The 12169-nt window shown below is 44.2% G+C and overlaps 1 protein-coding gene across 5 annotated transcripts in view; it reads right to left on the bottom strand.

The window, feature by feature from the left end:
- The window catches only part of SORCS2 (sortilin related VPS10 domain containing receptor 2), an 806006-nt gene that overhangs the window by 334784 nt on the left and 459053 nt on the right, over nucleotides 1-12169 (bottom strand). For all 5 annotated transcript variants that reach the window (XM_074951738.1, XM_074951740.1, XM_074951739.1 and 2 more), the window contains exon 3: nucleotides 4769-4868. In XM_074951738.1, coding sequence (XP_074807839.1) covers nucleotides 4769-4868 — 100 coding nt within the window. The remainder of the gene's footprint in view (nucleotides 1-4768; nucleotides 4869-12169) is intronic.

The raw sequence follows: 12169 nt of genomic DNA, 5'->3' as shown, positions 1-12169 counted from the left end.
TGCACCAGTTTTCTATGGGCAATATTAGCAGAAGAGAGCAGACAATTAAATCAGTTCCATTATTTAAAATGTAAGAAAATTCAAGGTCAGTGGACATATGTGCAGCCCACCATAGACCAGGATAAGCCCTGATGTGGTGAACTCGTAAGACTATTTGATGTCACAGGTCAGTTCAAAGGCTGTCTTGTGCATAAGTGCATCAAAATGAACAAATTAATGCCAGGCTAGTTGCACAGGTGCACTCTCCCTCCTCATTCATCTGCAGCCTCTCCTCAACCATATCAGCATGATAGGACCAATATCTTTGCTGTCATTTGCTGCAGGTTTCTCCTGAGTTGAAGGGGGTGTCACAGAGTGTGGAGCAAGCATTAATGCTTCCTCAGTTTTCCATTGGCTAGTGCACAAGTTTTTTGTCTGGGAGGAGGTTTAAGGGGGTGAGATATGTCACTTCATGTGGGTCCTTCCTGGCCCCTCCTTTGATCCCACACACAGTGGGCAACAGAAATAATTTGCAGATGCATAAGATGGCTACACAGAAAAGGAGCAACATCCTACTTAGCCCTCTTCCTCCCGAGCATGGACTCACCATGGCTTTCTGAAGGGATTTGTTCTCCTCCACTGTGTGGTCTGAAGTCCCCAGTCTACCCATCAGTTTATCCTGTAATTGATTCTGTTACGTAATCCCTTTTCCATGCAGCTGGTGAAAATAACACGATTCTAACAATGTAACCTTTGCATTTACAAATATGCTTCTTAATAAAAGGAAATATAATTACGTGAACTTTTAACACTGTAAACCAGTGTTTCTGAAACGTGGGAACAAGGGGCTCTTCTTGCGGCCACAGACTCCTGGATGGTGCTTCGGGCCCGGGGTGGGGTGGGGGGCAAAGCAGAGGCTCCTTCCCTGGGGCTGCCTGCAGGGGTTGGTCCCGACCCCTGTCTGGAGCCAGAAACACTGTAGGAGCAGGCAGCCAGTGTGAGTTCCCCATCTTCCCAGAGGCGGTGAGCTTCAGGCTTCTGGCCTGGGGTGGTGGACGGCAGGCTCTAGCCATGCGGCAGCGGGCTCTGTCCCGCAGCTGCAGGGTTTTGGGCTCCATCCCTGGACTCATCCTCTGTCACCACCTCAACCCTCGCTGCCTCCTCCAGCCCCCCATTGCTCCTGACCCCCCACCTCCTTACCCACCTCATCATCCAGGGCTTAATTTGTCCCCCAGCATGCCGGCGCTGAGTAAGGCTGCTGTGAAAAGTGATATTAACAAATATAAAAATATCACTTTTCACAGTAGCAGACTTCCTAACTAGCACTCTAAAAAAAAAAAATCAAAACATGCGAAGTGCCTTATTTATGTCTCTATTTTGTTTAGGTCCAGTAAAGAATAGAGACAACTGTACACTATTTTTATCACTGAGTCTGAAAAAAACCCCTACATAAATAAATTACAATGATTTGGACATGTATATGTGCTTATTTGTTTGTTTTTCCTAAAGTTAATTAAGTATTTTAGGAAAAAATTGTCAGAGCGGCCACCAGCAAGAGTTGGTGGCCACCCTCTGAGGCCACCAAAAAATTTGTTGTGAGAACCCCTGCTGAAAACACTGGGTTAGAGAGGTAAGAACTGTCACCTTTCCACAACTGGTCTTCTTAGAAAAATGAAAACCTGTGCAGCCCTCAGGGATTGAATATTTTCAGTACAGTTTCAGATTCATTCTGTAAACTGTACTTTTCAGTCCATTGGATTGTACAGCATGATAGCTAGTGAATGTGCCAAGTACATTCAATGAAACTCTTATTCAAGTTAGGAGTTTGCATATTAGTGCAGATAGATAAACTCAGCCAAAACCTTGAACTAAACCACAGCCTTTTGCCACTTTTCACATTGATCTGGTTGCATTTTATTTTAAAAGCTTCCCCACCTTTTGCATACCTCTCCAGCCAGCTGTAAAAGAGTTGCCTTCCAGATTCCTTACCACAGAAAATCACTCAGTTGCACTAGAAAATTGATATCGATTATGAGAATTATATAAGAAATATCATTCATTACTCTCTAAGGATGATGTGGAATAGAATTAAAATTGTGATAATTAATATGCAACAATCCCTGCACACATTTTTTGTCTCTGCTTCTTTGGATGCATTTTCATCCTCCAAATGCTGAATGGGAGTATGGGACTGCTTGTTCTTAAATTTAAGCATATATGTAAGTCCTTTGCCAGACTGGGGCCAGTATGCTTTGCACCTTGCAAGACTGAGACCTTATAGAGAAGCAAAAAATAGAATTTTTTAAATTTAAATCCATGGAACTAAATCAGTGTGAGAGGAAGATCAGGCATACTGTGTCTGTGGATGACTCCAGGAATAGAGGAGAAAACTAGCAATTTCATGTTATTTCTAAAACAATTGTAACAAGTCCCTCAGCAGGTGCCAGACTTTGCACAGGGGAGAGGCCAGTGGCTTGCCCCATCCACACATGCTCCCTCTTGAGCCTGGAGTACTGCGGACAACAAGGGATAGCCTCTAGGTCTTGTGCTCTTCAACACTTTGCAGCTGAGCTATGGTTTCCTCCTGATCAGTTCAGTGGCTCAGGATTTTGGCAATGGGATGCTGGACCAACCAGACTGGGATGAATGTGCCATCCTTTCCAAATGGCCTTTGTGAAACAAATTGGTGGTCTTAGTCAAGCACCATTCACCACAAAAGCTACCATCATGATGGCTGGCATGGCTGCCTCTGGTATTTTTGGCATGGAGACTGAATTTCTTATCAGTGTGGTTCCTCCAAGCCAGTTCTGAAGTATATTAGCAGAGCAGCTTTATTCCGCAGCTTGTATTATGCCTGTATCAAGAAGGACTTATTTCTAGAAATGTTCACTCTGGCACCTTTAACAGGCACTAAAATGTAAGGAATTTTTTATGTTTAAAGTAGGTTGACATCTTAAGAGCAAAGTACAGAGCATCAAATAGCACATTCATAGAGGACCAAAATGAAATGAATTTAAGAGCTGAATTCTAATATAGCATTAAACTGCTAAAGAGGGTCTTTGCGCTAAGTGCTAAGTACTTTGAGTTACCCTGAACATAAATCAGATTTTTCTGAGTTTGGGTTAATGTGCCATTTTTCTATGTATCAGAATGTCCTTTGTTCTTGAAATTCAGCAGCAATCCTGCAACCACTATTCATTTTCTTTCTTTTTTTCCCTCCAAATTGGCAGATTTACATTATCCTTGATCCCCACAAGCCTGTGCAGGTTTTAATTTCATGTAGAACACATTAGCTGGCTGAGCTGTGCAGCATTTTCCATAGGTTTCCCATCCTGCCTCATCCTTTTGTCTTCATTCCAGAAAATTACATGAATAAGTTTTGTTTATTATTATTTATTATTTCTTTTTGGCCCTGAAATAATCTGCAGAGCCCAGCTCTGAGATGCATGCTGCTCAGAAACAATTTTGTGCCTGGTGGTAGATCCACTTTGACGAATAAGAAAATTGTTACCAGCTTTGCAGCAGATTAAATACATATTATCTAACTCGTCTACTGCTTCAGTAGGTCACGGAGACTCCAGCCACAATACCAGGAGAAATAAAAACAGCACTTTATCACTCAGGCAGGTTCCTTGAGTTTATCACTGATTTTTGATTAGGCAGAACAAATAGATAACTACAGCTAAAATTGTCTGTCTAATCAATGGACCCTGCATGAAATCAATTCTTCTACTTTATCCTGTGGTTGAAAGGAACTTTTCAAGATAAAATTCTTTATTCATAGATGTCTTATTGCACTTATTATTTACAATACTTTACATAATTAAAACAACAAGAATTGTAAAAAAAATTTTTTATAAATACCATGTTTCTTTGCATTCTATTTTCCATTCATCACAGGCAGCCACATTTAACTGGTCAAATTCACCTTTGTTTATAGTTCATTTCACTTCAGTTCCTCATGCACTAACCTAAATGTTACTGGGGTCACCAACAGTGCAAGGGAATTTTTAAATAAAAGTTTAAAAAATATATCTTTTCAGTGATGTAAGATCATTCCCTGAAGCTCAGCATGAGAATTTCCATCTTCTTCCCCAGTGGAGGGATTGTCAACCATTTCCACAGCACCAGCTCAGCCCAGCCTTAGACCTCACCAAAGAACATGCAAAAAAGCTGAGAATCTGTGCATAGAATGAGGCAGGGGGATGAGGGCCTGTCGCCAGCTCAGCTACACCAACCTTAGTGTAGCAGAACCCTCTCAATGTGAGCTCCAGAGGAAGCTGCAGGGAGGGGAGGATCGGGCAGTACAGCTCCAATGCAGCCGCCCTGCCAGGGAGGCCAGATGGAGTCAGGAGGCCCCCAAGCTGATGCAGCAGGACAGACCCTATGAAGAGATGGTCATTTATCTACAGTGGATTACAAGATTTGCGTGACTCTCAGAGGAACTACAGTTTCTGGGGTCTGAACCCCGCTCCTTAATCAATGGCCTCACAGACTACACTCACCCCTGGGCCTGCCCACAGTTTTTGTCCACACAGATATTCTAAAAATTGAAAGATCATAAGATCATCATTGCTTGGCATTGTCCCTCTAAAATGTATATCCCATTTCCAGAGGTCACAGTTCTACTAAAGGTCATCAACATGTTTGTGAAAAGTACTCCTTTATATTTTAGCTCTGGAGAATGTGCTTTACTGAACTAATTACTGGAGTCTTAACTCCTCTGTGAGAGTTTTCTAGCCTGAGCTACTGGATCTCTAGGAAAGAGGAATACTTTCTTGCCACATACCTTTTTTTTGTTGGTGGGACAAATGTAGAAATTGTCAATGACTGTTGTAATCCCGGGCTGCAGATTCAGCTTTGTATATAATGTCCCAAAATCCGATGACCTGAAAGAAACATTGAACAGCTATAAGTGCTTCCCAAAGGCCCCAGTATTTCAACCATCTCTGAAATGTACTTTGTTACATCAGGTGTCTACTTTTGATGCTTCCATACCAGCAATTTAGTTTGTTATGTTGTTAGGTCATTAGGTAGTAGAATGGACTTGCAACTATCGAGCAATGCTCAAGGCTTGAGAAAAAATTTTGGCCTCTCTGTATTATCCAATTCTACAAAGTGATAGAGTTGTTATGCTTACAGTCACAGATGTAAAACACATACAAAACCACAGGAATTGTTATGACTTCAGTACACGTCCATGACCACAAGCAGATAAAGAAGAAGCAACGGTCTCAAGTTGTAGCGGGGGAGGTCTAGGTTGGATATTAGGAAACACTATTTCACTAGGAGAATGGTAAAGCACTGGAATGGGTTACCTAGGGAGGTGGTGGAATCTCCATCCTTAGAGATTTTTAAGGTCCGCTTCACAAAGCCTTGGCTGGGATGATTTAGTTGGTGTTGGTCCTGCTTTGAGCAGGGGATTGAACTAGATGACCTCCTGAAGTCTCTTCCAACCCTAATATTCTATGATTCTATGAAATTGGCACTGATATTTTTAGATAAAGCTGTGAAAATGCTTATCATCATTGCAGTACCAGAGGCCTCCACTGCAGTACTAATGGCCTCAGGTTATTTACCGAGGGTGTATTTAAAGAGGCTAAATCCTGCTCACCATGAATTTACTGGAAGAAGCTGATTTCAGAGGGAGTGTGTGCCCTCAGTGGGAGAAGGATTTAGCACAAGTTGTGTAAGACTGAAAGCAGACTTACTATGAAACTTTCTTTACTGAAGACATCCACACATCTGTTTCTTTTTCAGATCATCAGTGCAGTACTGAGACTTAAACAGCAAAGCAAATGCTTGACCTCCAATAGGTTTTAAGCACAAAACTACGCATGTGTGCTACAGCTAAAGGTAGCGTGCATGCATAGCCTTGTTTTCATGGAAGAACTACAATTAGTCAAACCTCTGCGACTATTTTAAGTACGTATCACTGCAGTTACTGAAAAAAGCAAACAATTTAGCAAATCTATAAGCTAAAAACCTGAACCCTAAACATCCTGGACCAAATCCTGTATTCCTCATTCATGGTTCAGTTGTGCCACATGACCCTCCGTATTTGGGATTTTCCCCTCTGAGGAAGCCCGATCAGTGCAGCTTAAAGGAGTTCAGGCCATAGGGGGCACTTGCCTCACATGGATAACTCTCGCCCCCAGACAATTCTAGAGGAGCCAGTTGGGTTTATGTGCAAGCCCCTGTGACTTGGGGGTGGAAATAAATCCTATCTCCCAATGGAACAATTTGAGAGAAAATTCAGCAAGATTATTTGATTCCTTATAGCTGCATTCTGCTGTTTTCCTTTTGATCAGCTCTCTCTATTGTCACTTACTCCATACCACTAAAGACAATGGGAACTTGACCGAATACAGCAAGAGTAAGAACTGAGCAAAGAGCCCAGGAGCTCCTTGATTATATCTTCAAAGGGTAGCTCAAAGCTTAACCGTTGCTTGAAAGTACACCAGTTAGAATGGTCCTCTTGGGACCCCTTTGCTGTGAAATGTCCAGAGCACTGCATGGTTTTGCCATAGCTCCTCCTACCCTGGTCATGCCCTAGTCCAGCAAGGGATGTTTCTGATTCTTGGGAATGGGGAGTAGCTCATACAGAGCCAGCGATGCCCATTTTTCACCACCCAGAGATTCCCCTAAGGGATTCCCTTTTAGGGCAGCTTTCTGTTTTCTTTGCACTGCCAGAGTGGCATAAAAGGGATGAAGTCATGGGCCAGGATCTTGCCCATGGAAACAACCAACAGGACATTTCCATTAATTCCCTTCTCCCTTCACCAACCCAGAAAAAAAGGCAGGGACTGCTACATGTTATGTATTTATACTGACTGATCTAGGCTTCTGCACATGCACACATACTCAGCACCCGCATGCATATATTGCTTTGGGACCAAATTTCAGGTTTATATATTTTTATAGTGATTTCTGTGTGGCTTTGATCCTTTCATTGTACAGTGTTGCATAACCTGCTGCTATACAATGATGTATTTATAAAATAAATGTAATCTGAGCAATTCAGGTTGGACAAACAGTTACGTAGAAATCAAATACATAGTGACTATACTGTTTTATATTGTGTCAGTCTAACTAAAATACGGAAGAAAATAAGAACAGACAGACTCTAAACCTAATTTGGTTGAGGTGATGGACAAAACAGTAATTAAAGTTACAACTAAAACCTGCTGGCATCAAGCAGGCATACTGAAATTATACAGAACCAAATGCAAGTCATAGATGGGGAACTAGTGCATTCTGTAGGGAAAGGAATGCCAGGCCACTGACTTGCCCAGGGGCAAGTTCATGACAAAATTCTTTTAAAATTCTCCAATTTTCATAGAGAGATGGTTCCAAGATTCCTACAAAAGAGCCATCAGAAAGTACCAACTCAGGAGGAACTATGTCTGCATTTATATCAAGGTAACAACTGAATGATCCAGGCAGAGAAGAACAAGGAAGATAGCCCATTTCAAAGATACTTGTCCAAATATTCCTGCTTAGTCTCCCTACTCAGAATAAAAGACTTGAATTAAGTGAATAAAGTTGTCATAAAAGAGGAGTGTGACAGGTTTCAATCGGTCCTCCGAGCCCCTAGGGGGCAGTGGAGAGTTATGGTCCCACCGGCGGGCCTTAGTCACACCTTTCGGGCACTGGGGAATTAGCGGGAAAGGTGTGCTGGCTGGAGTCTGCCGCGCGCCCCTCAGGCAGGGGAGCGCCGGCACGAGTCTGCAGCGCACAGTTCTGCTACCCAAGGCAGGTTGGCCGGGGTAGAGGAATGCAGGCCCACCCAACTCCACTGCGTTCCAGCCCAGAGCCCTGACAGTGGCGGGGGCCAAAGGTCCCGCCGCTCGGTCAGCGGGGGGCTATCCGCGCCCGCTGACCAAACACACCCACCACACGGTGCAGTTCTGCCCCTGGGCTACTTCCTCCCCGGTCTCTCAAGCGGGTCTCTCCGGTCCCTCCAGCTCGTCCAGGTATTCCGCTGCTGGCAGCTCCAGCTCCCCCTCTGTGTCGGACTCACGCTGGCACGGGCTACAGCTAAACCCCTCCAGGTCCTCCGGGTACTCAGCGACTGGCAGTCCTGGTCGCCCCGGGCCTTCCTCCCGGTCAGGTTCCTCCCGGCCCAGGGCCTCCCCTGGGTCGGGAACAGGATTGCGAGGGAGCAGCCAACAGCCTGTGTCTGTCTCCCTCCCTGGTGCTCTCCTCACTGGGCAAAGGGCCCTACCCTTTGTACTTCCTGTCCCACCCTGCCCCTTCCGGGGATTGGCGTAAGCTTGGTCTGGCCCCGCCCACTCAGGCTGAGAGGGTGGCTCTTTACCCTCTGGTTCGGAGGGAAGCCACCCTGGCTCCCTACAAGGAGGTTATGACTTCTGAGCTATTTCCAGACTAAGACAAGATCATTTTAAACAGTCAAATTCTTGTATTTTCTGGGACACACTAGCTGTGAAAAAATCAGAGAAGAAGAGTTTCAAGCAGATGTATGGTCTAAATTCATCTTAATGTCTGCACTGTGCCCAAGCAGAAGGGTCCAGATTGGCAGAGGTGTTGTGTGGAGGGCTCTTGCTGTATCCACAAAGTTTATTTGGAACTCTGCCTGGAGGGGAGAAGGAATATCAGCATACCTTATTATTTGACCAGCATTCACATTTGCCAGCACAAATGGTTCAAGGAAAAATGAGGATCTTCTGTCTGAATCTGTCAACAACTGGAATTTCTACAGTCCAGGGAGAGCAGATCACATGACAAAATCAGAGCATGTGTTCCAACATGCACAAATTGGACAAGTTTATATTCAGGAAGATTAGAGTGCAAGGTTAAACTTCTTACTGTCCTCCCTCCCATGCAATACCACCAGGTCATACTCTCTCTGTCCTTCCAGCTGCAGCATACTTATAGTGACATCCTTCCTCTCTCCACTAAGCAGAATCCAGTTCCCTATCCTTACCACAGCCTTCTTTCACCACACCAGTCACCTTGTCACTCTATCCAAGCTCTGTTATTCTTCTGCACTTCAACATCCTTCCACTATACCAGCAGATTCAGATGGATTCTCATTCATATATGGAAGAGCAGTCAAGTTCCACATGAGGGTCTTCTCTCTTTGGACAACTATTTCTGGGACAAACGAAATTGTAAAGAAAGCCAGTAGAATCCATGGAGAACCCAACATCTCCTGCTGTCTTCAGTGAATCAACCTACCTTCATCTTGATTTCAATGGAACTATGACAATTTACACTAGCTGAGAATATGCCCCATAGTTGCTCGCTAGGGAAATTTTGTCCTCAGAAAGTGATTGAATATGTCAACTACAAAGTATTACTAGGACATATTTGGATTCTCCCAAAGTTCTAAGTGACATTTAGGAGCATCTTATTTGAAATAAGTTTGCCATCAATGAGTTTGATGGCTTTTTAAAAAAATGAATAGATTTACAGACTGTTAAAATAATGGGCACGCCATTATCATAATGGACATGCCACCTGCATATGATAGCTTATAAAAATACAGATGGATGGACAGGGAGCAGTGACTTATAGGACATCCAGAACTTGCTGCTTATGCTGGATTTTGTCACTGAAAGCTAAAAATGATAACTGCAGCATTCCTGAGAGCACTCAGGCCTGATCTAAGAAAATTATTAAAACCATCTGGTCATCAATAAACTGATTTTCAGTAAACAAAACATGGGTTAAGAATGTTAACATGATTTTGGAAAATAACTGTTAAAAGATATCATGGAAAATTTTGCAAATAATGGAAAATTTCCAACATAGACTTCTTCTTTTAAAAAACAATGTTTGATTTTTTTAAAAGGCCATTTTTGACAAAAAATAATGCAAAAATTTTCAAATAGCTCTTCTGCATATCACTCCTTTTTAAGTAGGGTCATTACTAGTTAACAACTAAATATATGTAACAGTAAAAATTCAGAACTGGTGTTTGCCTGTGTAACTCTACTTATGTTAAAGTTGCACTTGCTTAACACCGAAGTCTGAAATTCCAGTTCTCTTCTGTCCTCTATTTATGGAGGTGAACTGTCAATATATTAAACACCATCTGTAGCTTAATGATTCACAGAATCAGTCACAAAAACTACCAAGCCAAATTTCAAAGAGATCCTGTAACAGAGTCATCAGTGGTTCCTCCCCTAGAGAAAGAAGTGGTTCGGGACAATTTAGAAAAGCTGGACGTGCACGAGTCCATGGGGCCGGATGCGTTGCATCCGAGAGTGCTAAAGGAGTTGGCGGATGTGATTGCAGAGCCATTGGCCATTATCTTTGAAAACTCATGGTGTTCGGGGGAAGTCCCAGACGACTGGAAAAAGGCTAATGTAGTGCCCATCTTTAAAAAAGGGAAGAAGGAGGATCCTGGGAACTACAGGCCAGTCAGCCTCACCTCAGTCCCTGGAAAAATCATGGAGCAGGTCCTCAAGGAATCAATTCTGAAGCACTTAGAGGAGAGGAAAGTGATCAGGAACAGTCAGCATGGATTCACCAAGGGCAAGTCATGCCTGACTAATCTAATTGCCTTCTATGACGAGATAACTGGCTCTGTGGATGAAGGGAAAGCAGTGGACGTGTTGTTCCTTGACTTTAGCAAAGCTTTTGACACGGTCTCCCACAGTATTCTTGCCAGCAAGTTAAAGAAGTATGGGCTGGATGAATGCACTATAAGGTGGGTAGAAAGTTGGCTGGATTGTCAGGCTCAACGGGTGGTGATCGGTGGCTCCATGTCTAGTTGGCAGCCAGTATCAAGCGGAGTGCCCCAAGAGTTGGTCCTGGGGCCGGTTTTGTTCGATACCTTCATGAACAATCTGGAGGGTGGTGTGGATTGCACCCTCAGCAAGTTTGCAGATGACACTAAACTGGGAGGAGAGAAAGATACTCTGGAGGGTAGGGATAGGATAGGGAGGGACCTAGACAAATTAGAGGATTGGGCCAAAAGAAATCTGATGAGGTTCAACAAGGACAAGTGCAGAGTCCTGCACTTAGGACGGAAGAATCCCATGCACCACTACAGACTAGGGACCGAATGGCTCGGCAGCAGTTCTGCAGAAAAGGATCTAGGGGTTACAGTGGACGAGAAGCTGGTAATGAGTCAACAGCATGCCCTTGTTGCCAAGAAGGCCAATGGCATTTTGGGATGTATACCTAGAGGCATTGCCAGCAAATCGAGGGACGTGATCGTTCCCCTCTATTCGATATTGGTGACGCCTCATCTGGAGTACTGTGTCCAGTTTTGGGTCCCACACTACAAGAAGGATGTGAAAAAATTGGAAAGCGTCCAGCGGAGGGCAACAAAAATGATTAGGGGACTGGAACACATGACTTATGAGGGGAGGCTGAGGGAACTGGGATTGTTTAGTCTGCGGAAAAGAAGAATGAGGGGGGATTTGATAGCTGCTGTCAACTACCTGAAAGGGGGTTCCAAAGAGGATGGCTCTAGACTGTTCTCAGTGGTAGCAGATGACAGAACAAGGAGTAATGGTCTCAAGTTGCAGTGGGGGAGATTTAGGTTGGATATTAGGAAAAACTTTTTCACTAGGAGGGTGGTGAAACACTGGAATGCGTTACCTAGGGAGGTGGTGGAATCTACTTCCTTAGAAGTTTTTAAGGTCAGGCTTGACAAAGCCCTGGCTGGGATGATTTAATTGGGGATCGGTCCTGCTTTGAGCAGGGGGTTGGACTAGATGACCTCCTGAGGTCCCTTCCAACCTTGATATTCTATGATTCTATGACCACGTCCAGTTACCTATCCTGGGTGTTCCCGCACAGGCCTCACTTCCTTACTATTTCCGAGAGATGCTCTGCCCTTTGTGGGCCTTCTTAAGTCTCTTCAGATGGGGGATCAAAATGAAAGCCACAAGTCCTGACATATTCAGGGGTATTCCCTCCCTGTGTTCCCAGCAAAGAGGGGGATCAGTGAGTCTACAGTGCTGCCAATGATCCAGCACCAGCATAGAGGGGAAGTTGAGGCAACCACTTGGGCTGGACTCTGAGTCAGACTCAACCTGTCCATCTTACCCTGGGAGTCCACTGTATTCTCCTCAGGGTCGGGTTTCAGGTCCCCTGGCTAGGAGTTCCCTCTGCAGGTTCAGGAGTCATTCCTGCAGTCTGCTGCTTAGGGCAATCTTCCTTGTGCACCCCTGGGTGGGGACTGCAACTTCCTCCCTTTTGAAGGCCTCCT

Source organism: Natator depressus, chromosome 4 (assembly GCF_965152275.1).
Source record: "Natator depressus isolate rNatDep1 chromosome 4, rNatDep2.hap1, whole genome shotgun sequence".
NCBI lineage: Eukaryota > Metazoa > Chordata > Testudines > Cheloniidae > Natator > Natator depressus.
This window is presented reverse-complemented; position numbering and strand designations above follow the sequence as displayed.